General features: G+C 44.5%; 1 protein-coding gene across 1 annotated transcript; it reads left to right on the forward strand.

Moving 5' to 3' along the window:
* Positions 1–3,218: 3,218 nt before the first annotated feature.
* On the forward strand, positions 3,219–20,519 carry LOC117517901 (transmembrane protein 104-like). Its single transcript, XM_034179038.1, has 6 exons — positions 3,219–3,258; positions 3,354–3,437; positions 13,092–13,191; positions 16,871–16,967; positions 20,201–20,294; positions 20,497–20,519. Exons 1-6 carry the CDS (start codon positions 3,219–3,221, stop codon positions 20,517–20,519), a joined length of 438 nt encoding a protein of 145 aa, XP_034034929.1.
* Positions 20,520–22,144: the final 1,625 nt, after the last annotated feature.

Below are 22,144 nucleotides of genomic sequence, written 5' to 3' on the forward strand. Positions count from 1 at the left end.
TTGTGTTGTGTTGTGTGGGAATTAATTTGGGAATTTTTATACATAGTCCCTCCAGTTTTTAGAGGCCAAACATAAGTGGGCAAACTAGCATAGTTATAAATATAATGATGATTTTTTTTTTTTTCCTTTTTTTAGAACTTGAATAGAAATCTTGCATTTTGGGGGTGGGGTGGGACTTATTACATAAAGGTTGGACCTTGTTGTTGGTAATTAGACTCAAAGTGAATTCCCTAAATTATTCTTCTTTCGGCTACCCCTTTTAGAGGTCGCCACAGCAGATCAGTTATTTCTATCTCATCCTGTCCTGCATCTTTCTTTGTCACACCAACCATCTGCGTGTCCTCTCTCAGCATCCATAAACCTCCTCTTTGGCCTCCGTCTTCTCCTCCTGCATTGTGGCTCCATCCTCAGCATCTTTTTTTCCCTATATACTCTGGGTCCCTCCTCTGCACATGTCCAAACCATCAATCTCGTCTCTCTGACTTTGTCTTCAAACCGTCCCACCTGAGCTGTCCCTCTGATATGTTCATTCCTAATCCTGTCCATCTTTGTCACACTCTGCCGGCTCCAGCTCTGCCTCCTAACTTTTTGTTAGTGCCACTGTCTATAAGCCATAAAACATAGGTGCTGGGTGTGACATCTTGCACTTGCTAATTTACTCTGTCCACATCATGCAGCCTTCTCTCTCTCTCTCTCACTCATATATTGTCAAAATATTCCCTTCACCTTTTCAACTCACTCTCCTCACTTGTCAGCACATTTCCATCTGCATCCTTTATCACCCTAACCTGCTGCACATCCTTTCCGACTTGGTCCCTTTGTCTGAGCAATTGGTAAACGTCCTTTTCTCCTTCCTTAGTGTTTAACTTTATGTACAGCTCGCTCTATGCCTTTTCCTTAGCCTTAGGCACTTCTCTTTTCACCTTAAGCCACATTTCCTTATACTCCTGTCTGCTTTATTTATCTCTCTGACTATCCCAATTCTTCTTTGCCAATGTCTTTCTCCTTATGCTTCCCTGAACGTCTTTCCACCAGCCTCCTTCTCTTCTTTCCACTGTCCAGATGTCACACCCAGCACCTTCCTAGCTGTCTCCCTCACCACATCTGCAGTACTTTTCTAGTTGTACATTACTTCACCTTCATCCAGTGCCAGTGTCACCTCCTCCCTGAATTTCACACAACTTTTCTTCTTCAGCTTCGACCATCTGATCCTTTGTTGAGCTCTCACTCTTTTTCTCCACCTTGAAAGTCATCCTACAAGCCACCATCCGATGCTGTCTCGCTGTACTCTCCCCACCTGATAGAGTCTCCGGAGTCTTTTAGGTTGCATCTCTTACAAAGAATGTAGTCCTCCTGTTTGCACCTTCCTCCACCCTTATACGTCACCCTATGCTCTTCCTTTTCCTTAAAATAGGTATTTTCAACAGCTATTTCCATTGTTTTTGCAAAATCAACTGTCATCTACCCTTCTACATTCCTGTCCTTGATGCCATATCTACCCATTATTTCTTCATCACCTTTGTTCCCTTCACCAACATGCCCAGTTTTGCTCCAGTCACCACTCTTTCATGCTCTTATACAGTCTCCAGCACCTCATGTAACTCACTGCAGAAAACTTTTTTCTCCTTCATCTCACAGTGTACTTCTGGGAAATATGCACTGATGATATTCATTGTCACCCTTTCAGTTTCCAATTTCACACTCATCACATTGTCAGACACTTGCTTCACCTCTTAAAATACTCTTCCTTTAAAATGAACCCAAAACCATTTTTCTTCCTATCCACACCATGATACAGCCCATTTAACCTACTGCCTAGGTCCCTGCTCTTACTTCCCTTCCACCACTCTGTCTCTTGCGCACACACAGTACATTTATCTTTTTCCTCTCTATCATGTCGGCCAACTCTCTCCCTTTACCAGTGATACTGCCAATATTCAGTGTCCCGGTTCTCACTTCTGCCCTTCTAGTTTTCCTCATCTCCTTCTGTCTGTGGTCACGTTTACCTCCTCTTCTTCATCTTTGCCCAGCAGTAGCCAATTTCCGCTGGGAGCCTGTTGGGCAACAGCACTGGTGGTGGTGGTTGTTGTGGTTAACCCAGGCCTTAACTGATCCGGTATGGAAATCTGATTTGCAACCTGCATTAATATGCTTGCTTTTTTACACTAGATGCCCTTCTTGTTGCAACCCTACTCATTTATCCGGCCTTGGGACCGACCCTGAGTGTACTGGCTACACACCTCATGTGGCTGAGATTTTACAAAATTTAGAGTTAATACCCTGCCTCCTTGTTCCCTCCTCATTTTTCCAGGTTTGGGGACTGGCACTCAGAATGTACTGGCTGCACACGCCATGTGGCTGAGTTGTGAATTCCCTAAATTAATGCTCAGAAAAATTGGGGTCATGCATCAATGATGTTTAACATTCATGGTGCAAAATAAAATGTGTTGAGGCATTTTTATTAAGTACAGGTGACACTGTCACCAAGTAATTATGTTGTCTAAATTGTATTGAAGCAAATAAATAGTTATTTAACTGCCTGATAGAGCAGCAACTCTACATACCTTTATGTGGTCCATAGATCATGGACAGTTGGGTACAGTTACTTTTGGCCTCTAAAGATGGGAGGGAGTATGTATGAAAAAATGTAAGTGAAGCATAAATTATGGATCAGGATGCCACATGGCACAAATGCATGCTTTTAAAAAATAAGGCAAACACAAGACCCAATTCCAACAGTGAAGTGAAGTGTCCCTTCACCCCTCCACTTTGCCTTTTCCCTCCATTTTGCAAATTCCTGTAAATTGCAATGTGTCCCATTTCTCTTCTGTTTGGCTGTGGTGGAGTGATCATATCTTCTGCCAAACAGCCCTTGAAAATGACAGAGAATGCTTTAGGAACAGAGGCATTGCAAAATGATCACGACCTGTTTAATAACCAGGCTTAAAAAAAAAAAACTTTCAAGAAACCACAATTGGAATTCTGTATTTTATTTTGAATTTTTAAACACAATGGTGTATTTCTGAAGGTAGGAAGTGGGTACACATTTTAATTATAAAAGCTCATGTCCAGGGGTGCACATAACTTGCACTCATGCTGATGTGTGCTAACAATCATTGATGCACACAGAAGGATACACTTTTCCTACAATCAGTCATTGCTTTCCTCCTATGAAGTGCTTCCCTTGTGTTTTCTGCTGCACATCATTTATTTTTAGCATGTACAAGCACATTGAGTACCGGTTATGTGCATGCCTACGTATGTCATTTTCATTGTTTATAAAGTTGTTTTTTCCCCCTGTATCCCACTATCTCCAGTGTATGTGGTTTTTACTGTCGAATCTGTTTTCCCAGAACGATCTGGAGGCCAGTATGATCATTTTGACATTATGGAGCAGATTGAGATGGGTCAGATGGCCTCTATGTTCTTTAATAAAGGTAATGATTTTCTTCTTACCTGAAGCTTTTTTTCCTGATGACTTTTATTCCATTGCAATCTCACTGTGTAACTTCTAACTAAGATAAGTCATCTGATTCACAGTGCTATAAAGGTGATTGGAAAGAAGGATCACCACTCCCTTTAATTTGTGTTCAACCAGTCTGCCCGGAGGGTAGCGACCGACCCTTCACATGCACAGAATATGAGCTCCTGCCCTCTGGTAGACCTTATAGAGTCCCCCACTGTAAACGTAACCATTTCAAAATATCATTTGTGCCCATTTCAGTCAAATCTAATGATGTTACCTGAAAAATGCAATAGTTCTGTGGTGTTTGTGGGGTGCGAGCAATATGAGTTGATGCCCAGTGCTTATTGAGTTGGGGGGTGTGGGGGAGTCTTGTGATGTCAATCCATTATGTGTTATTTATGCCATATTGTCTGTTTTACAATGGAGATTGTTTTTACTTCTTATTGTACTGTGAAGTCATATGTACAGTAGTGTTCAGAATAATAGTAGTGCTATGTGACTAAAAAGATTAATCCAGGTTTTGAGTATATTTCTTATTGTTACATGGGAAACAAGGTACCAGTAGATTCAGTAGATTCTCACAAATCCAACAAGACCAAGCATTCATGATATGCACACTCTTAAGGCTATGAAATTGGGCTATTAGTAAAAAAAAAAGTAGAAAAGGGGGTGTTCACAATAATAGTAGCATCTGCTGTTGACGCTACAAACTCAAAACTATTATGTTCAAACTGCTTTTTTTTAGAAATCCTGTGAATCACTAAACTAGTATTTCTTCACATCTGCGAGGCATTAATTTTGTTGGTTTGGAACCAAGATTTTGCCCGTTTACTAGTGTGCTTGGGGTTATTGTCAGCATAAGGCAACATGACCTCTTGATCATCCTGGAGCTGATCAGTGGGTGAGCCTTTGCCATTCTGGTTATTCTTCTATCCATTTTGATGGTTGTTTTCCGTTTTCTTCCATGCGTCTCTGTTTTTTTTTTTTTTTTGTCCATTTTAAAGCATTGGAGATCATTGTAGATGAACAGCCTATAATATTTTGCACCTGCGTATAGGTTTTCCCCTCTCCAATCAACTTTTTAATCAAACTACGCTATTTTTCTGAACAATGTCTTGAACGTCCCATTTTCCTCAGGCTTTCAAAGAGAAAAGCATGTTCAACAGGTGCTGGCTTCATCCTTAAATAGGGGACACCTGATTCACACCTGTCTGTTCCACAAAATTGATGAATTCACTGACTGAATGCCACACTACTATTATTGTGAACACCCCCTTTTCTACTTTTTTTTTTTTACCAATAGCCCAATTTCATAGCTTTAAGAGTGTTGTGAAAGTGAAATGACACGGACCCACAACAGGGGGCGTAAATGAACGGACAATGGAGATGCCAAAATATATCAATTTAATGTTGTGAAATGTGCACAACGGAATACAGATGCTGCTTTTAGATAACAGTCAATTAAATCACAGATGGCATGTGGGCAGGCTTGAGGATAGGAGACACCTGTCCAGAGAAGAGCCGGGACCAATACGTGCAGTGCCTAATGTAATACTTAGGAAATTTAGGAGTGGATACGCCAGCTCCTCCAAATTCCCACAAAACTAGCTCCAAGCTGTAAGTATTCAGAAGGTTACGACTGCAAAGAGTTTACAAGCAAATATGTGCGTACGGCACAGAGACGGCTGAGAGGTTTACCTGTCGTTTAAGCTGATTTCTCGGCAGGGAGGTGGAGTCACTGCCCGGCTTTTATGGGATGAGGTGTGATGATGGGTGATGACTGACAGCTGTCAGCACTGGTGCTCCTGGTGCTCCTGTGAGGCGACTGCGCCCTCTGGTGCCTGAAGCCCGCTATCAGGCAGGGCGTCCTCTGGTGTTGGGCCAGCAGTACCTCCTCTTCAGCGGCCCACACAACAGGACCCCCCCCTCCCCCAACGGGCCTCCTGGCGCCTGACCAGGCTTGTCAGGATGGCGTGTGTAGAAGTCGGCCAGGAGGGCCGGGTCCAGGATGAAGCTCCTCTTCACCCAGGAGGCTCTTCGGGTCTGTAACCCTCCCAGTCCACCAGATACTGAAACCCCCGGCCCTTTCGACGGACGTCCAGGAGCCTGCGAACAGTCCATGCAGGCTCCCCGTCGATGATCCAGGCAGGAGGCGGCGCCGGTCCGGGGGTGTAGAGGGTTGAGGTGTGGTGAGGTTTGATCCTGGAAACACGAATAACCGGGTGGATCCACAGTGAAGCTGGCAGCTTCAGTTTCACTGCGGCCGGACTGAGGACCTTTAGGATTGAAAAGTGTCAGATGAAATGGCCCTTCAGCTTTTGGGATTCCCCTTGTTGCAGGGGCCGGGGATCGCCGGCGGTCTGCATGGGCCTTGGCCCTCGTCCGGGCCGTTAGCAGGGCAGAGCGGGCAGTGCGCCACACCCGACGGCACCTCTTTAGGTGGGCCTGGACTGAGGGAACCCCGACCTCTCCCCCCACGAGCGGGAACAATGGGGGCTGGTACCACAAACACACCTCAAATGGGGAGAGGCCGGTAGCTGATACTTGGCTATTGTGAGCGTACTCGATTCAGGCCAGATGGTTGCTCCAGGCCGTCGGGTGCGCGGAGGTCACACAGCGGAGGGCCTGCTCCAACTCCTGGTTCGCCCGCTCTGCCTGTCCGTTGGTCTGGGGATGATACCCGGACGACAGGTTCGCGGTGGCCCCCAGTTCCCTACAGAAACTCCTCCAGACTTGCGAGGAGAACTGGGGACCACGGTCGGAGACGATGTCAGTAGGAATCCCACGCAGACGCACGACATGGTGGACCAGGAGGTCTGCTGTCTCCCGGGCCGTCGGGAGCTTCGGGAGGGCCACGAAGTGGGCCGCCTTGGAGAACTGGTCCACTATCGTAAGGATGGTAGTCATACCCTGGGACGGCGGGAGGCCCGTAACAAAGTCCAGGCCGATGTGGGACCAGGGGCAACGAGGCACCTGCAACGGCTGGAGGAGTCCTTGTCCCTTTTTGTGATCTGCCTTGCCCCTGTCGCAGATGGTGCAGGCCTGGACGTATTCCCGGATGTCGGCTTCCATCGACGCCCACCAGAAGTGCTGCCGGACCACTGCCACGGTTCTTTGCACCCCTGGGTGGCAGGAGAGCTTAGAACCATGACAGAAGTCCAAGACTGCAGCCCTGGCCTCTGGTGGGACGTACAGTTTGTTCTGGGGTCCATTTCCCGGGTCCGGGTTTCGTGTCAGGGCCTCCCGGACAGTCTTCTCCACGTCCCAGGTGAGGGTGGCCACGATAGTGGACTCGGGGATGATGGTGTCTGGTGGATCTGACAACTCTGTCTTGACTTCCTCCTCGTGCACCCGGGACAATGCATTGGACCGTTGGTTTTTGGTCCCGGGGCGATACGTGATTTGGAAGTCAAAACGACCGAAGAACAATGACCAGCGGGCTTGCCTGGGGTTCAGACGCTTGGCGGTCCGGATGTATTCCAGGTTCCAATGGTCCGTGAAAACCGTAAATGGTACCGCAGCTCCCTCCAACAGGCGTCTCCACTCCTCAAGGGCCTCTTTCACCGCCAGGAGCTCCCGATTGCCGATGTCATAGTTCCTTTCAGCTGGGGTCAACCTGCGGGAAAAATAGGCAAAAGGGTGGAGGACCTTATCGGACTCCCTGCTCTGGGACAGCACGGCTCCTATCCCTGAGTCAGAGGCATCCACTTCCACTATAAACTGGCGGTTAGGATCGGGCTGCACCAGAACAGGCGCAGTCGAGAACCGGCGTTTCAACTCCCTAAATGCGGCTTCGCACCGATGCAACCAGGTGAAGGGGACTTTTGTGGAGGTCAGGGCCATCAGGGGACTAACCACCTGGCTATAGCCCTTTATGAACCTTCGATAGAAGTTTGCAAAGCCGAGGAACTGCTGCAGTTTCCTACGGCTTGTTGGTTGAGGCCAATCTCTCACCGCCGCAACCTTGGCCGGATCAGGGGCGATGGAGTTGGAGGAGATTATGAACCCCAGGAAGGACAAAGAAGTGCGGTGGAACTCACACTTCTCACCCTTCACAAACAGCCGATTCTCCAATAACCGCTGCAGGACCTGACGTACATGCTTGACATGGCTCTCAGGATCCGGGGAGAAGATGAGAATATTGTCCAGGTATACGAAGACGAACCGATGCAGGAAGTTCCGCAAGACGTCATTTACCAAAGCTTGGAACGTCGCGGGCGCATTTGTGAGGCCGAACGGCATGACCAGGTACTCAAAGTGACCTAACAGGGTGTTGAATGCCGTCTTCCACTCCTCTCCCTTCCGGATCCGAACCAGGTAATAAGCATTACGAAGATCCAGTTTTGTGAAAATTTTGGCTCCATGCAAGGGTGTGAACAGTGAATCCAGCAGAGGTAACGGGTATCGGTTGCGAACTGTGATCTCGTTCAGCCCTCTGTAATCAATGCATGGACGGAGTCCGCCGTCTTTCTTGCCCACAAAAAAGAAACCAGCACCCATCGGGGAAGTGGAGTTCCGGATCAACCCGGCAGCTAAAGAGTCCCGGATGTAGGTCTCCATTGATTTGCGCTCAGGACGTGAGAGGTTGTACATCCTGCTGTACAGGTACTCAACGCCCGGGACCAAATCAATGGCACAATCGTACGGACGGTGTGGGGGCAGCGTGAGTCCCGGATCTTTGCTGAAGACGTCAGCAGGATCGTGGTACTCGGCTGGCACCGCCGCAAGATTGGGGGAACTCGAACCTCCTCTTTAGCGGTCACACCGGGTGGAACCGAGGATCCTAAACACTCCCGGTGGCAGGTTTTGCTCCATTGAGCCACAACCCCAGACGGCCAATCAATCCAGGAATTGTGTTTTATCATCCATGGATAACCCAAAATTACTCGGGAGGTAGAAGGTGTTACAAAAACACAATCTCCTCCCTGTGATTTCCAGATACAACCAATGTTACGGGCTGTGTCTGGTGTGTGATTAGTGGAAGAAGGGTGCCATCTTGTGCCCGTACCTTCAATGGTGAAGGGAGGGCCACTAGAGGGAGCCCTACTTCCTTTGCCCATCTGCTGTCCAGCAGATTCCCTTCCGACCCCGTGTCCACAAGTGCTGGGGCGTGAAGGGTTAAATCCCCACTCAGGATCGTGACTGGGATTCATGCAGATTTGCGTGCACTTCCCACGTGTGTGTTGTGACCCACCCTTAGCCCAGTTGCAATAACCTCTGTTGTGGTGAAGTGTTTTGAAAAGTTCATTTCAAATCACATTAAGTCCAGCATTTGTCACATAATGAACCATTATCAACATGTGTACTGTCCCAACAGATCCACATAGGATGCTGTCACAACGTTAGTGCATACAACATTGACTCACCTGGAAGAACCAAATACGTACCCCAAAATATTTATTTTTATTGTCTGTACTTCTGCTTTTAATACTGTGGAGCCTCACAAGCCTCACTTTTTAAGACCTTTGAAATGACAAACATAACAACACAGATATTGAGTTCCAGCTGTTAAAGTCCACTGATGCACCTGTGATCAGCAGCTGCTGTCATTTAAAAAAAATCTGCCCACACCTAAATTGCAGCTTATCTCATAAATAATTAGAAACTTCTTAAGTTGCTACAAAATAAATTATCACCACGATTTATTGATGTTTGTGGCCATGAATTACTACTTTGCATAGGATGATACATTTTTTTGGCACACTTTATTTTACCATTAATGCCACCAGGGGTGAAACAACTTTTTTTTTTTTTTTATTTATTTAACTTTTTTTTGTTAAACGTCCTTTAAAATTTCTGTTCATGAAATTGAAAAAGAAGTTAAAATCAGAAGAAGTATATATATACTCAACAAAAATATAAACGCAACACTTGGTTTTGCTCCCATTTTCTATGAGATGAACTCAAAGATCTAAAACTTTATCCACATACACAATATCACCATTTCCCTCAAATATTGTTCACAAACCAGAGGTCTGTTAGAAAAGTAATGGACCTTTTTATTTTTTTCAAAAACTATATGGATTTGGGAGGTCCGGGGGGTCTGGGTGGCTTTACTTGAGCTGCTGCCCCTGCGACCCGACTCCGGATAAAGCGGAAGAAAATGGATGGATGGAACTATATGGATTTGAATCACATGTGCTTGCATGAGCCAACCTTCGTGCGCATGCGTGAGTTTTTTCACGTCTGTCGATTGCGTCATTTGCTTGTAAGCAGCCTTTGTGTGAGGATGGGTGTAGTCTCTCGTCGTTTTTTTCTTTGCAAGGAAATGGCAGAATGACTGGAGCAGCGCGACTGCACTGCATCAAATTATGCCAGAACCTGGGCGACAGCCAGGTGGAAACCATTCGGATTATTCAGACGGCTTTCGGTGACGATGCTATGAGCATCACACAGATTAAGGAGCGGTACAACCGGTTTAAAGACGGCCGCATAACGGTGGAGAGCGAGCCGCACTCCAGGTAGGCCATCAACATGCTGAAATGACCAGATCATTTCCAAAGTGAACTCTGTGGTGATGCGGGATTGTCGTGTGACTATCCGAGAAATTGTGGAAGAGGTGGACATCAGCACTTTTTCGGCACATTCCACTGTGACAGAAGATTTTGCCATGAAAAGAGTTGCAGCGAAATTCATGCCGATGGCTTCGGCACAAAGGTGATGGCGCAGCAAAGCACCTCTGTGTTGAAGCCTCACAGGACATGTTGTGACATGCCCAGCTCTTCCACAATTTCTCGGATAGTCACACGACTGGAAAGCCACTGAAAGCCGTCTGAATCTTCCGAATGGCATGTCACAACAGTGTGGTTATCCAAACGTTTTTTACTGCAGTTGTTTCCAGAGCAAAGGTTTTCCACTTCAAGAGTGGAGGAGAACTGAAGGAACATTAAAAATTTCTGGGCATGTTGCGATTTTATTATTTATTTATTTTTGAATGTTTGTAAAACTGAGGTGGTGATTGTCTAAAGGATTAAATTGTGAGCTTGACACCAGAGTATCCACTGTTCATATCCCTGTCAGAACATCACTAAGGGCCCCTTCACAAATAACACAAAAGACACAGAAACCAGAAGAATCTGCGAACCAAAAACAAAATGGGGAACCGCAAAACATTCCTCCTGCTGTTGGGTGGGACGAATAGTTGGACAGGTGTGCACGATACCGCAGCGATGGTTTCATGCAAGCTCATGTTCGCGTGCACGAACACAGTGCGAGCATGTGGAAAATGGTGCACACAGCAGCAGAGCAAAAAATGAATAAAACACCACAATTTCTAATACTTAATTCCTGTTATAAATAGCGGAGTTAGCCTCCACCCAGGCATACACCAAGAAGTAATGAAATGACGTGGATTACTGTTCTTCATTTTATGTTTTACTTGAATTACCTGATGCGCTCCTCTCATGAAGACATCAGCCAGGCTCTCATGAAGAGCCGGCTCCCATGTCATGAACATATCAGCCGGCATGGCGTGTCCAGCACGCAGTGATCCGCTGGTGACCATGATGCAAATGTGATATGTGTTTTAATTAATATGTATATGTTGCGGACATGAACGAGCAAAGCTCTTCAACATCTCACCATGTCATTTCCGGTTTGTGGCTTTGTCTACCATCGGTTTGTGGCTTTTTATGACAATGTTGTCCGGTTTGTGGCTTTTTCGCCACTGGGCAGATTTTTTTGTGCCATTCCCAGTTTGCTCCTTCGTTTTACCAAAGAGCGAGCTTCACTCGTGGGGAAATCCCGCAGTGACACGCAGCTGCAGGTCACAGGGGGACATGCTCCCATTTGTCCGTGGATGTCACTGCTGTGGGGGAAAAAAAAAAAACCTATACTATAAAAAAAAAAAAACAGCAAGTTACTGTATTTAATCTCTCCTATCGAGCGGACAATATGAGTATGATCCTTCTGTTCCTCTGTAGATGACACATGGTTAAAGACATACAGTTATGAAATGTCATGAATGACAGTGCACGCTTGTCATGTCCACATCTGCTGGCCCGGCATGTCTGGCAAGCGGCTCATGTGTCCAGCGAGTGGCACACCTAGGGAGAGGCACCGCGTCATGTGGACCAGAGCTTACGTGGGTGACATGACATTCAGATTGCCAGCTGAGTGTTCACATGATCAGACGGTCCTTTTCACATGGAGCAGCTTGCTGGTGTGTGCGCTAAGCAGCCGCTCCAGCCCGTGGCAAAAACAATATATATTTTTATGTATTTCCATGTGAGGACAGCAGGCACGCACCTCACGTTGTAGAGTTGTAACATGTCCTTCAAAACACTGTATGTGTTCAGTAGCTGTGACTCAGGGGTAAAGAGATCTCAACAGGTGCTGCTGTTTGGGGCCATGGCCACCTGTTCGTGCAGCACACAGAACAAAGAGATTTGGTCTTGGTGTTTTTCTAAATATAAATATATGTGTGTATATATATATATATATATATATATATATATATATATATATATATATATATATATGTTTTGAAAATCAAATCAATTTTATTTATATAGTGCCAAATTCCAACAAACAGTTGCCCCAAGGCGCTTTATATTGTAAGGCAAAAGCCATACAATAATTACAGAAAAACCCCAACGGTCAAAACGACCCCCTATGAGCAAGCACTTGGTGACAGTGGGAAGGAAAAACTCCATTTTAACAGAAAGAAACCTCCAGCAGAACCAGGCTCAGGGAGGGGCAGTCTTCTGCTGGGACTGGTTGGGGCTGAGGGGAGAGAATCGGGAAAAAGACATGCTGTGGAAGAGAGCAGAGATCAATCACTAATGCCCCGGTCACAACCCACCGTGTGTTTTTTTTCGGCGTACGTTTTCTGCAGATGCCACGGCCACTACGTTTTTGTGAAAACGTACGAAGGCAGTAGCAAGAGGAGGGAGGGAGTACGTTCAACGCACGTCTCTAGGAGTGTAACGATAAAGAGAGTTGACAATAAAGCAGTGTATGTGTGTGTGTGTGTGTGTGTGGGGTCGCTTTTCTTTTTTTATGAGCGGTACTGGAGCAGTAGGTGTTTTTCGGCGTCGGCGATGCATGAGCTTGTCCAGCCTGCAGGGGTCAGTTGTACGAGTGTTTACTTGCCTCGAAAAGTTACAGCTAGTTAACAGACTGAAGCTGTGGAGTGCGTGTTGCTGACGTTTGGAAATAAAGTCCAAGTTCAAGTGAGAAGCTGCGTTGTGCATGCAAGTCTGTCGGCCTCCATAGTATGTGGTGAGTGCCGTAATCCGTACTGCCTACGTACGGATTTGGTTAATTCAATAGTAATTGAATGAAAATGTGCTTCTTTGAATCCGTACTGAGACAGTACTCACAATGTGCGTCATCTGTACTGCTGGTGAATCCGCAGCCTGACTGCAGCGAAAGTGTGTCTACGGTGTGTCTGCGTGCTCCTAAATTTGTACTGAGGCAGTTCTTACGAAGTACGGATCTCCAAATTTAACCCACGTTTTTGCAAGTAGACTGCACGCATGTGCAAGTACGGCGGGTTGTGACCACGGCTTAATGAATAAATGCAGATTGGTGCATACAGAGGAAAAAGAGGTGAGGGGCTGTTGTCTTATATTTGATATTTTATACAATGCTATAATATTGATCATTTAATTTTTCTTTTCAGTTGGGGTCAATATGTTTTACATCTGCATTATTGTCTATCTGTATGGAGACCTGGCCATTTATGCAGCTGCTGTGCCTATATCGCTAATGGAGGTTGCATGGTAAAATCAATATGCTCATTTTACCGCAGTCATGAAGTTTTTCATACATGCAGTAACTTAAAGAAACGAGGTCTTCTATACCTTTAATTTTGAAAAGACATGTATTACTGCTTTGGTGCTGTTGTCACCCTCTGAATATTACACATATTACACATGGTATACATATTTACCATGCTGGGATGCACAAAAAAGTCTGTTAACATATAGGTGAAATGTCGACAGGAAGTCGGCCATTTTGTTTTGAAGTTTCCATTTTGAGGTCATTTTTGCCATTTCCACAGCTTATACTTGAACAAACTCGTCCTAGGGGTTTTATCCAGTCGTCTTCAAATTTGGTACACATCATCATGACCCCATGCTGATCAAAAGTTCTTAAAATAATTTCTGTAGGTCAAAAGGCGTGGCTGCTAGGGTTCGTCAAACTTTGGAGAGCGTTTCCTTCCCACTGTAGCCAAGTGCTTGCTCACAGGGGGTCGTTTTGACCGTTGGGGTTTTACATAATTATTGTATGGCCTTGCCTTACAATATAAAGCGCCTTGGGGCAACTGTTTGTTGTGATTTGGCGCTATATAAAAAAAAAATTGAAATTGAATTGAAAAGCACGCCGTTTCACTTTGAACGGCTTCAAACTTGCTCGACATGATGAGGGCTCTGCCCTGATCACCCCCATATACTAACTTCCCACTTAACATTGCATGCATTTGAAATTTCCTTCAGAAATCACGCTGGCCCATGAGGCGGTGGCGCTGAAGCGAGGCACCATCCATGACTACTTGCAATTATAGTTATTAATTATTAACATAATTTTGCAGACAAAAGCTTTTTTCTCTATCTTCCCTTCCTTTCTTCTTCTGGCTTCTGAATCTTGTAGATTTGCTTCCAGGGAGATCTTTTTTAAAATTATTTTTATTGCTGGACTCTCTCTCAGACCAGTCCTGAATTTGTAATTTCAGATTTTATGAGCAAGTTCAAATATATGAAGTACCCATTCCCCTTTAGCAATGTTTCATTGGGATGATTTTATAGGATGAACGTTTGTTTCTAAATGGACTGCATTTATATAGTGCTTTTTCATCTGCATCAGACGCTCAAAGCACTTTACAAATAATCCCTCACATTCATCCCGATGTGAGGGTGCTAAATGACTCTTTAAATTCAGGTGTTAGCCCCACGAGCCATTTTCTCTGACATAAGTATTTAGAGCTATCAACGACGCAGTTAATCTCAGTAATTTACCCGCAATACTTTCTCTTCCCCAATATGCAAAAGCTTGGATTGGCCAGGCAATTTAACACTCCTTATCTGGGGTCCTAGTAAAACAGATCTTGATTCTGCACTGCCTCAGTCCACCAACACCATAAAAATAGAATCGTTGAGAAAACATAAAATTTTTAGGCAGCCGTATGTTACGGTCAGGAGTCCAGACGGGACCAGACCGGTATTTGGCGATGGACTTGACATTCTCTTATTTAACATGGGTAAACAACGAAAGTCTCAATGAAGGACTTGTTTCCAGAAGGGCCGAAGCAAACTCGAATTGCTGGTGTCCCAGTCCAACATGCAAGCCATTACGCCACCATTTCCCTTGCAGGGAGGTGGTGACTTAAATTGCAAGGGAGCAAGTAACAGGACGGAATATGAACAAAGGAAGATTTATTAACACTAAACAATGAAATAAAGGTGGCTTGCTGAGGTGAGAGTAAGCCCGCTCGTAGCTGCATGATTCCGAGCCAGTCTTGAAGGAGAATGTCAACTAAGGTTTCAAGGACCAGGTGGAAACACTCACCTCCAAAACCAGGAACCATGGGAATAAAGACACATGTGAGTGAATGCACTCGTAATGCTGGAACCTCAAAACAGTCACAATTCATAAAAGGGTTAACACAGGTTGTTTCAGAGTTCATGAAATAAAATTATCTTCTTAAGAAAAACAGTTCACTGTTGAGCAATTGTTCATAGTCCATAAGATGTAGCCAAAGGTCAGAGGTCAAGTGCTATGTGTTGAAGCGCAGCGGCAGTTAAGCAGGATTTGATAAAGCTGGGCTGGGTTCTTCAATTGTTTGATATCAGAGTTCATGCAGTTCTTAAACAGAGTTCTTGGAATAGTTCTTTATCATAGCACAGTCAGAAACAGGAACAAATAAGAACGGGATCCCAAAGGAGAACTTAACTGGCATTTAGTCGAGACGCGCTGCACACCGGGATCCGATGAGTTCCCAAAGTGACATTGCGGTGCAGGTAGTTAGTGCCAGGGTCCAGGACCGCTTGTGAGTTGTACTGAAATCGCCTGGAACATCAGGAAAAGACATTTCGCTCTAATGCAGGAATTAGAGGGGGAGGCCAGTGTTACCTGAACTTAAGCTGCGGAAATGCTCAGCGTGTTGAGCGCACAGCTGGAAGATGCGGTCAAGGTCACAAGGCAGTAATCAGGTTTGGTCCTCCTGGTATCTGTCTGGATCATAGACAAGGCTTCAGAAACTGGCAAGGCAACAGATAGCAAAGGACATGCAAGTATCTGGCTTGGCTCTTGGAAGAATCCCGGCAAATAAATAACAAAGTCTGGGTTTAAATAGTCTATCAGAAATCAGTCACTCATCTGATCCAGGTGTGAAACAAAATTGAGGGCGTCATTTGGTGGAGAAACTAACACAACACTAGTAAAAACAAAGTTAAAACCAGGGTCCAGGGGAAATCCTGACACTGTATGCAGTAAAATTTTTGAATTGTTTCCTGTTTCATTGTCCTGATCAGTGTTGCCACAGTTACTTTGAAAAAGTAATCTCATTACTGATTACTCATTGAAAAAGTAACTTGGTTACTTTAGTGATTACTCAATTTTAAAAGTAACTAAGTTAGAGTACTCATTACTTTTATTAGTTACTTTCAGCAGCTGCTGACAACACCCTCTGCCACCTCAACATGAAAATGATAACCCGTTTTGCCAATACTCACTTTGTCGGACACTTTTTCTGTTCTGTCACCCTTTCATGACTTAAATGAATGTAAATACTCGTTTTATAAAAAATAAAATAGACATCTTTCTTGACCTCATATTTAACTGTTGACAGCACTGCAAAAGTAAAACTTTAAATTTCTAATCATTTCAATTTCAGTGAGCTGTGGCAAAAGTGGAACAAGTTTCAGATTTGATCATTTGCTTTTATAGGTCTCTCTTATCACAACAAAATCGTCACTCTTAATTATTACAGACAGCGAGTCATTGCTGAAATCATGCCGCACGTCTATAATTCTGTCCAGGTGCTCGCCAGCCTCTGTGGTCATATTTGTGTGCAAGCACATGTTCTGTTACTTAAGACTCACTATTTATAATCTGCATCTCCATGGTAGACTTGAAATGACAGTTAGTTACTGTCCTGTAGAAAAACTTGCCTTTCGTTTGTTCAGTATAAATAATTTGAGATATTTAAAGCAATAATCAGCCTGATGACATAACTTAGAATCAGCTGATTTTAATAAATGCTCAGTCTGTCACACAAAGACAGCTGATTCAGTCATCTCTATATGTTCAAACTGAAAACACTTGTCAACTATAGTAAATATTGGTGAAGCAATGTATTCTGTCATTCACACACACACCCCACCCCCCACCCCCAAAAATATGCAGTAGTCGCATGATGGTGCTAAACTTGTTACTGTGTTTTTTTGTGTTCCTTTTGAGGGGAAATCACTCCTGCAGTGCTGGACGAGGGAAGTACAACGACACAGACCCATGTTGGGGCTCTGTCTCGAGAAATAATGCATATAGGGTCTTTCTGGTAAATCTTCATTCATTATCCCCAAAATGCCAAATTGTTTTACCAGTTGCACACCTCAGACACTGGTGTAGAAATGTTTTTTTCTCTCACTCTCTCTACCTGTCTGTAAATATTGCTCTGTGTCATACAATGGACATTTCCTACATTTTCACCGTGATTTTAGGGGTGAACAAAAAAACAAGTGGAACAGTTACAATAACAGTGACCGTGGTTGTGTCAAAGGGTATCGTGGGAGACAGGTCCTGGATGGATAAGAAGTCCAACAAAATGCATATGACTGAGAGCCTTGAAACAGCTAAACAAAGGCTCACAGCTCTGGTTACTAGGTTACTACTCTGGTTATCTCCAACCAGAGAAGCAGAGGCCAAGAGAATAAATGGCCTGTTCCTAAATGAGCCATCCGGGATGTGCTTCCAGCTGAAAGGGAAAAATGATAGCACACAGACACTTTCACCCAGTGTTGAGAGTGATCTATACTGGGTGAACATCTGGGAGAAAGAAGCAACACACAGCATAAATGCCAAGTGGCTGGTGGACGTAAGAGCACACCGCAGTGGCCTCCCAGAACAAGAACCAGTCAATATCACAAATGCAGACATCCAACATGGACGGACATGAAGACCTGGACAGCATCGGGACCTGATACGATCCAGCGGTACTCCACGTGCCTTGCAATTTCACTTTATTTTATTTCAATTTATTTAGTTTATATAACATCAAATCACAACAAAGCTGCCTCAAGGCACTTCACACAAGTAAGGTTGAACCTTACCAGCCCCTAGAGCAAGCACACAGGTAAGAAAAAACTCCCTCTGATGATATTGAGGAAGAAACCTCAAGCAGACCAGACTCAAAGGGGTGACCCACTGCTTAGGCCATTCTACCAAAAAGGTTTACAATACAGCAATTGATGAGTCCATGCAGACGTCCATTCCACCATGGGGGGGGGGGGGGGGGGGGGGTGTCATTGAGCCACTCATTGCATCTGTTCCTGCAGCAGAGTCCGTTCCATGTCTGTTACAGAAATAATCTAATCCAGCACGTGGATCCAGACGCATCTCAGACAGAGAGAAAAAGAAAACAGAATCAGTCAGACAGAAATAGGCAGCACAAATAACTAGGTTGCAAACAGCACATAGTCACAATCCTGATCATGAAGGATCTCCATCAGGTTATGACACCCTCGTACTACCTGCTTCTCCATGACATGGAAGCTCCTCTCAGGCATCATCGAAACTTAGAAGGGCATTGGAAGCAGTGCCAGAGGTGCATAATACCAGCTAGTGGTCAATAGAGCAGTACACCAAGGCTCATAAGACCAGATAAACCAACCTGAACATGGTCTGGATTAACAACAAGAAAGCCTATGGCTCAATGCCCCACATATGTATACTGGAGTACTTGGCAGTAATGGCTAACAGTGCACTAATAACCTTCATCTGGAACGCCGTGGGACTGTGGAAGGCATCACTTGAGGCCAACTCCAAGGCAATTGCACAAGTCCCCAGCAAGTGCAAAGTAACGGTCCTCCGTTTCGGCGTGTCAGAGGACAAGTTTGGACATGTCTATCTCGGCTTTCAATGCTTACCAGTCCAGTAAGTATCAGTGAAATTGTGGAGAGCTGGGCATGTCCCAACTTGTCCTTTATCACTCCGAAACAGAGGTGTTCCTTTGTCTCGCTTCATCAGCGAATCGGTCGTGACGCGCAAAGCCTCCGCGCGGCTTTCCATGACAAAATCTCTTGTTAAAAGTGAAATCTGCCAGAAAATGGCTGATGTCCAGCTCTTGTGATAACCAGAGAAAGAGCACATGACGGTCTCAAATCCACAGAGCCATCCGTTTAGAAATGGTCCGGTGGCTTGTGCCGCATCGTCGCAGCTCGGAGCGCGGCGCGCCGAGCGTCCTTAAAGGGGTCCTTAAAGCTGTAGTAACAGACCTTACTCTCTGTGAAGCCCGTAAAATTTTCACTGAAAGCCAGATACATTTTTCGAATGGTTTCCAGGTGCCAGTCTCTAACAGCTTCTAAAAAATTCTGATGGAAAAAAAGTCCTTTTCATTCCGCCATTTCCAGACAATGAAAATCCGACGAGGGGGCGGGACCACTCCTTCCCAAGGCGTGCTCACAGGCGAATGACATCACCGACAGGCGTGGAAAAACTCACGCATGCGCACAAGGGTTCAAGCATGTCTGACGTAAAAACATATGAATGAAATCCATATAGTTTTTGAAAAAAATAAAAAGGACCGTTACTTTATTGACAGACCTCGTATGAGTTCAGGAGCAGATCAACCATCAGTCCTCCTCCTGTACATGGATGACATCAAGCTGTATGCCAAGAGCAAGCCAGACATTAACTCACTGATCCACTTCATCAGAATGTACAGTGGAGATATCGCAATGTCATTCAGACTGGATAACCGTGGCTGAATGGTGGCAAAAAGAGGGAAAGTGATCCAGACTGAGGGGTTGGAGTTCCCAGAAGGCAGGATAGTGGATATACAGGATAGCTGCAAGTACTTGGAGATTCCACAAGCCAACGGGAACCATAATTAAGATCTAAGATCAACCACAGCCAGATACCTCCAGAAGGTAAGGTAGGTGCTGAGAAGCCAGTTCAACATTAGGAATAAGCTCCAAGCCATTGGTAAAGACGTCCTGCCAGTCATCAGATATCCAGCTGCAATGATGACTTGGCCACAGGAGGAGATAGATACCATTGATGTCTACATGAAAACTCATCACAGTGCATGGCGATTTCTGCCAAATGTCTAGCACTTTGAGGCTCTATGAGCAACAGAAGGAGGGAGGGCGAGAATTAGTGATGATCAGAGCCACAATCCAGGATGAGACGAGGCGCATCCATGAATACATCAAAAAGATGGCATCCTTTCATTTCTTTGATGCCTCACATCTATGAGCTGTTTGTGTTTTAACGTTTGTGAACTGTGTTAAACTTTATTTCATTTGTCATGACTTAGAGGTGTAATTTTGTTTTTTGGGTCACTGTCATTCACATCTGTGCAACTAATATGTTTCTGATTAAATTACTACTGGACCAATAAATTGTTTAGAAGAGCATATAGTCCTTCATACTTCACATCTCAAAGCACAATAACGTTTAACGTTCCAATTTTTTTTTTTTGGGGGGGGGGGGGGGTGCATGCCCCCAACCACCCTGATTGGTGACATTTTCTGTTTCTTTAATGTTTAATTTCTTGTCCTCCTCATGCAGAGTATTTTCACTCTTCTTTTGGGGCCTTTCACCTTCTTCAATGCTCAGAAGACCAAATATCTTCAGATCCTCACCTCACTCCTGCGCTGGATTGGTAAATATGAGTTCATCCATTTCTTCTGTTCCGACAGTCTCAGGTGCCACGGTGCACTGATCATTATCTTTCTTTTCACTTTTCTCGTTTGTAATCACCCTCTTTCTTTAAGCACTGTTTTCTGTCATCTCTGTTTCTACGATCACATTATTTTTTTTCTGATCTCCTTTCATTTATTCCATCCCTCTCTCGTGTCTGTGAGGTTACTGCTCTCAGATCCACTGATCATAGTTTGGCTCTGCTTTATGTCTCTGATTTCCACTTTATGTCAGTCCCAACGTTTATGGACTGTCGCTCACAGGGTGGAGAATGTAAATAAACCTTCTGTCCTACACTCACTATTCAAATCAAATCAAATCAATTTTATTTATATAGCACCAAATCACAACAAACAGTCGCCCCAAGGTGCTTTATATTGTAAGGCAAAAGCCATACAATAATTACAGAAAAACCCCAACGGTCAAAACGACCCCCTATGAGCAAGCACTTGGCGACAGTGGGAAGGAAAACTCCCATTTAAGAGGAAGAAACCTCCAGCAGAACCAGGCTCAGGGAGGGGCAGTCTTCTGCTGGGACTGGTTGGGGCTGAAGGGAGAGAATCAGGAAAAAGACATGCTGTGGAAGACAGCAGAGATCAATCACTAATGATTAAATGCAGAGTGGTGCATACAGAGCAAAAAGAGGTGAATAAAAAGAAACATAACTAAGGGGATGGTTCAGGGTCACCTGATCCAACCCTAACTATAAGCTTTACCATAAAGGAAAGTTTTAAGCCTAATCTTAAAAGTAGAGAGGGTGTCTGTCTCCCTAATCTGAATTGGGAGCTGGTTCCACAGGAGAGGAGCCTGAAAGCTGAAGGCTCTGCCTCCCATTCTACTCTTACAAACCCTAGGAACTACAAGTAAGCCTGCACTCTGAGAGCGAAGCGCTCTATTGGGGTGATATGGTACTATGAGGTCCCTAAGATAAGATGGGACCTGATTATTCAAATCCTTATAAGTAAGAAGAAGAATTTTAAATTATATTCTGGAATTAACAGGAAGCCAATGAAGAGAGGCCAATATGGGTGAAATAGGCTCTCTCCTTCTAGTCCCTGTCAATACTCTAGCTGCAGCATTTTGAATTAACTGAAGGATTTCAGGGAACTTTTAGGACAACCTGATAATAATGAATTACTACAGTCCAGCCTAGAAGAAATAAATGCATGAATTAGCTTTTCAGCATCACTCTGAGACAAGACCTTTCTAATTTTAGAGATATTGCGCAAATGCAAAAAAGCAGTCCTACATATTTGCTTAATCTGCGCATTGAAGGACATATCCTGATCAAAAATGACTCCAAGATTTCTCACAGTATTACTAGAGGTCAGGGTAATGCCATCCAGAGTAAGGATCTGGTTAGACACCATGTTTCTAAGATTTGTGGGGCCAAGTACAATAACTTCAGTTTTATCTGAATTTAAAAGCAGAAAATTAGAGGTCATCCATGTCTTTATGTCTGAAAGACATTCCTGCAGTTTAACTAATTGGTGTGTGTGTCCTCTGGCTTCATGGATAGATAAAGCTGGGTATCACCTGCGTAACAATGAAAATTTAAGCAATGCTTTCTAATGATACTGCCTAAGGGAAGCATGTATAAAGTGAATAAAATCGGTCCTAGCACAGAACCTTGTGGAACTCCATAATTAACGTTAGTCCATGAAGAAGACTTCCCATTTACATGAACAAATTGTAATCTATTAGATAAATATGATTCAAACCACTGCAGCGCAGTGCCTTTAATACCTATGGCATGCTCTAATCTCTGTAATAAAATTTTATGGTCAACAGTATCAAAAGCTGCACTGAGGT

Source organism: Thalassophryne amazonica, chromosome 9 (genome assembly GCF_902500255.1).
Source record: "Thalassophryne amazonica chromosome 9, fThaAma1.1, whole genome shotgun sequence".
Taxonomy (NCBI): Eukaryota; Metazoa; Chordata; class Actinopteri; order Batrachoidiformes; family Batrachoididae; genus Thalassophryne; species Thalassophryne amazonica.

What these genes read in the sequence shown, in the direction of transcription:
- LOC117517901 (XM_034179038.1), top strand. Translation starts at nt 3,219, where the DNA reads ATGTACAAGCACATTGAGTACCGGTTATGTGCATGCCTAC. An exon ending in CTCTATGTTCTTTAATAAAG is followed by an intron (nt 3,438 to 13,091) that starts GTAATGATTTTC and finishes TTTTCTTTTCAG; the next exon opens with TTGGGGTCAATATGTTTTAC. An exon ending in CTCACTCCTGCGCTGGATTG is followed by an intron (nt 20,295 to 20,496) that starts GTAAATATGAGT and finishes CGTGTCTGTGAG; the next exon opens with GTTACTGCTCTCAGATCCAC.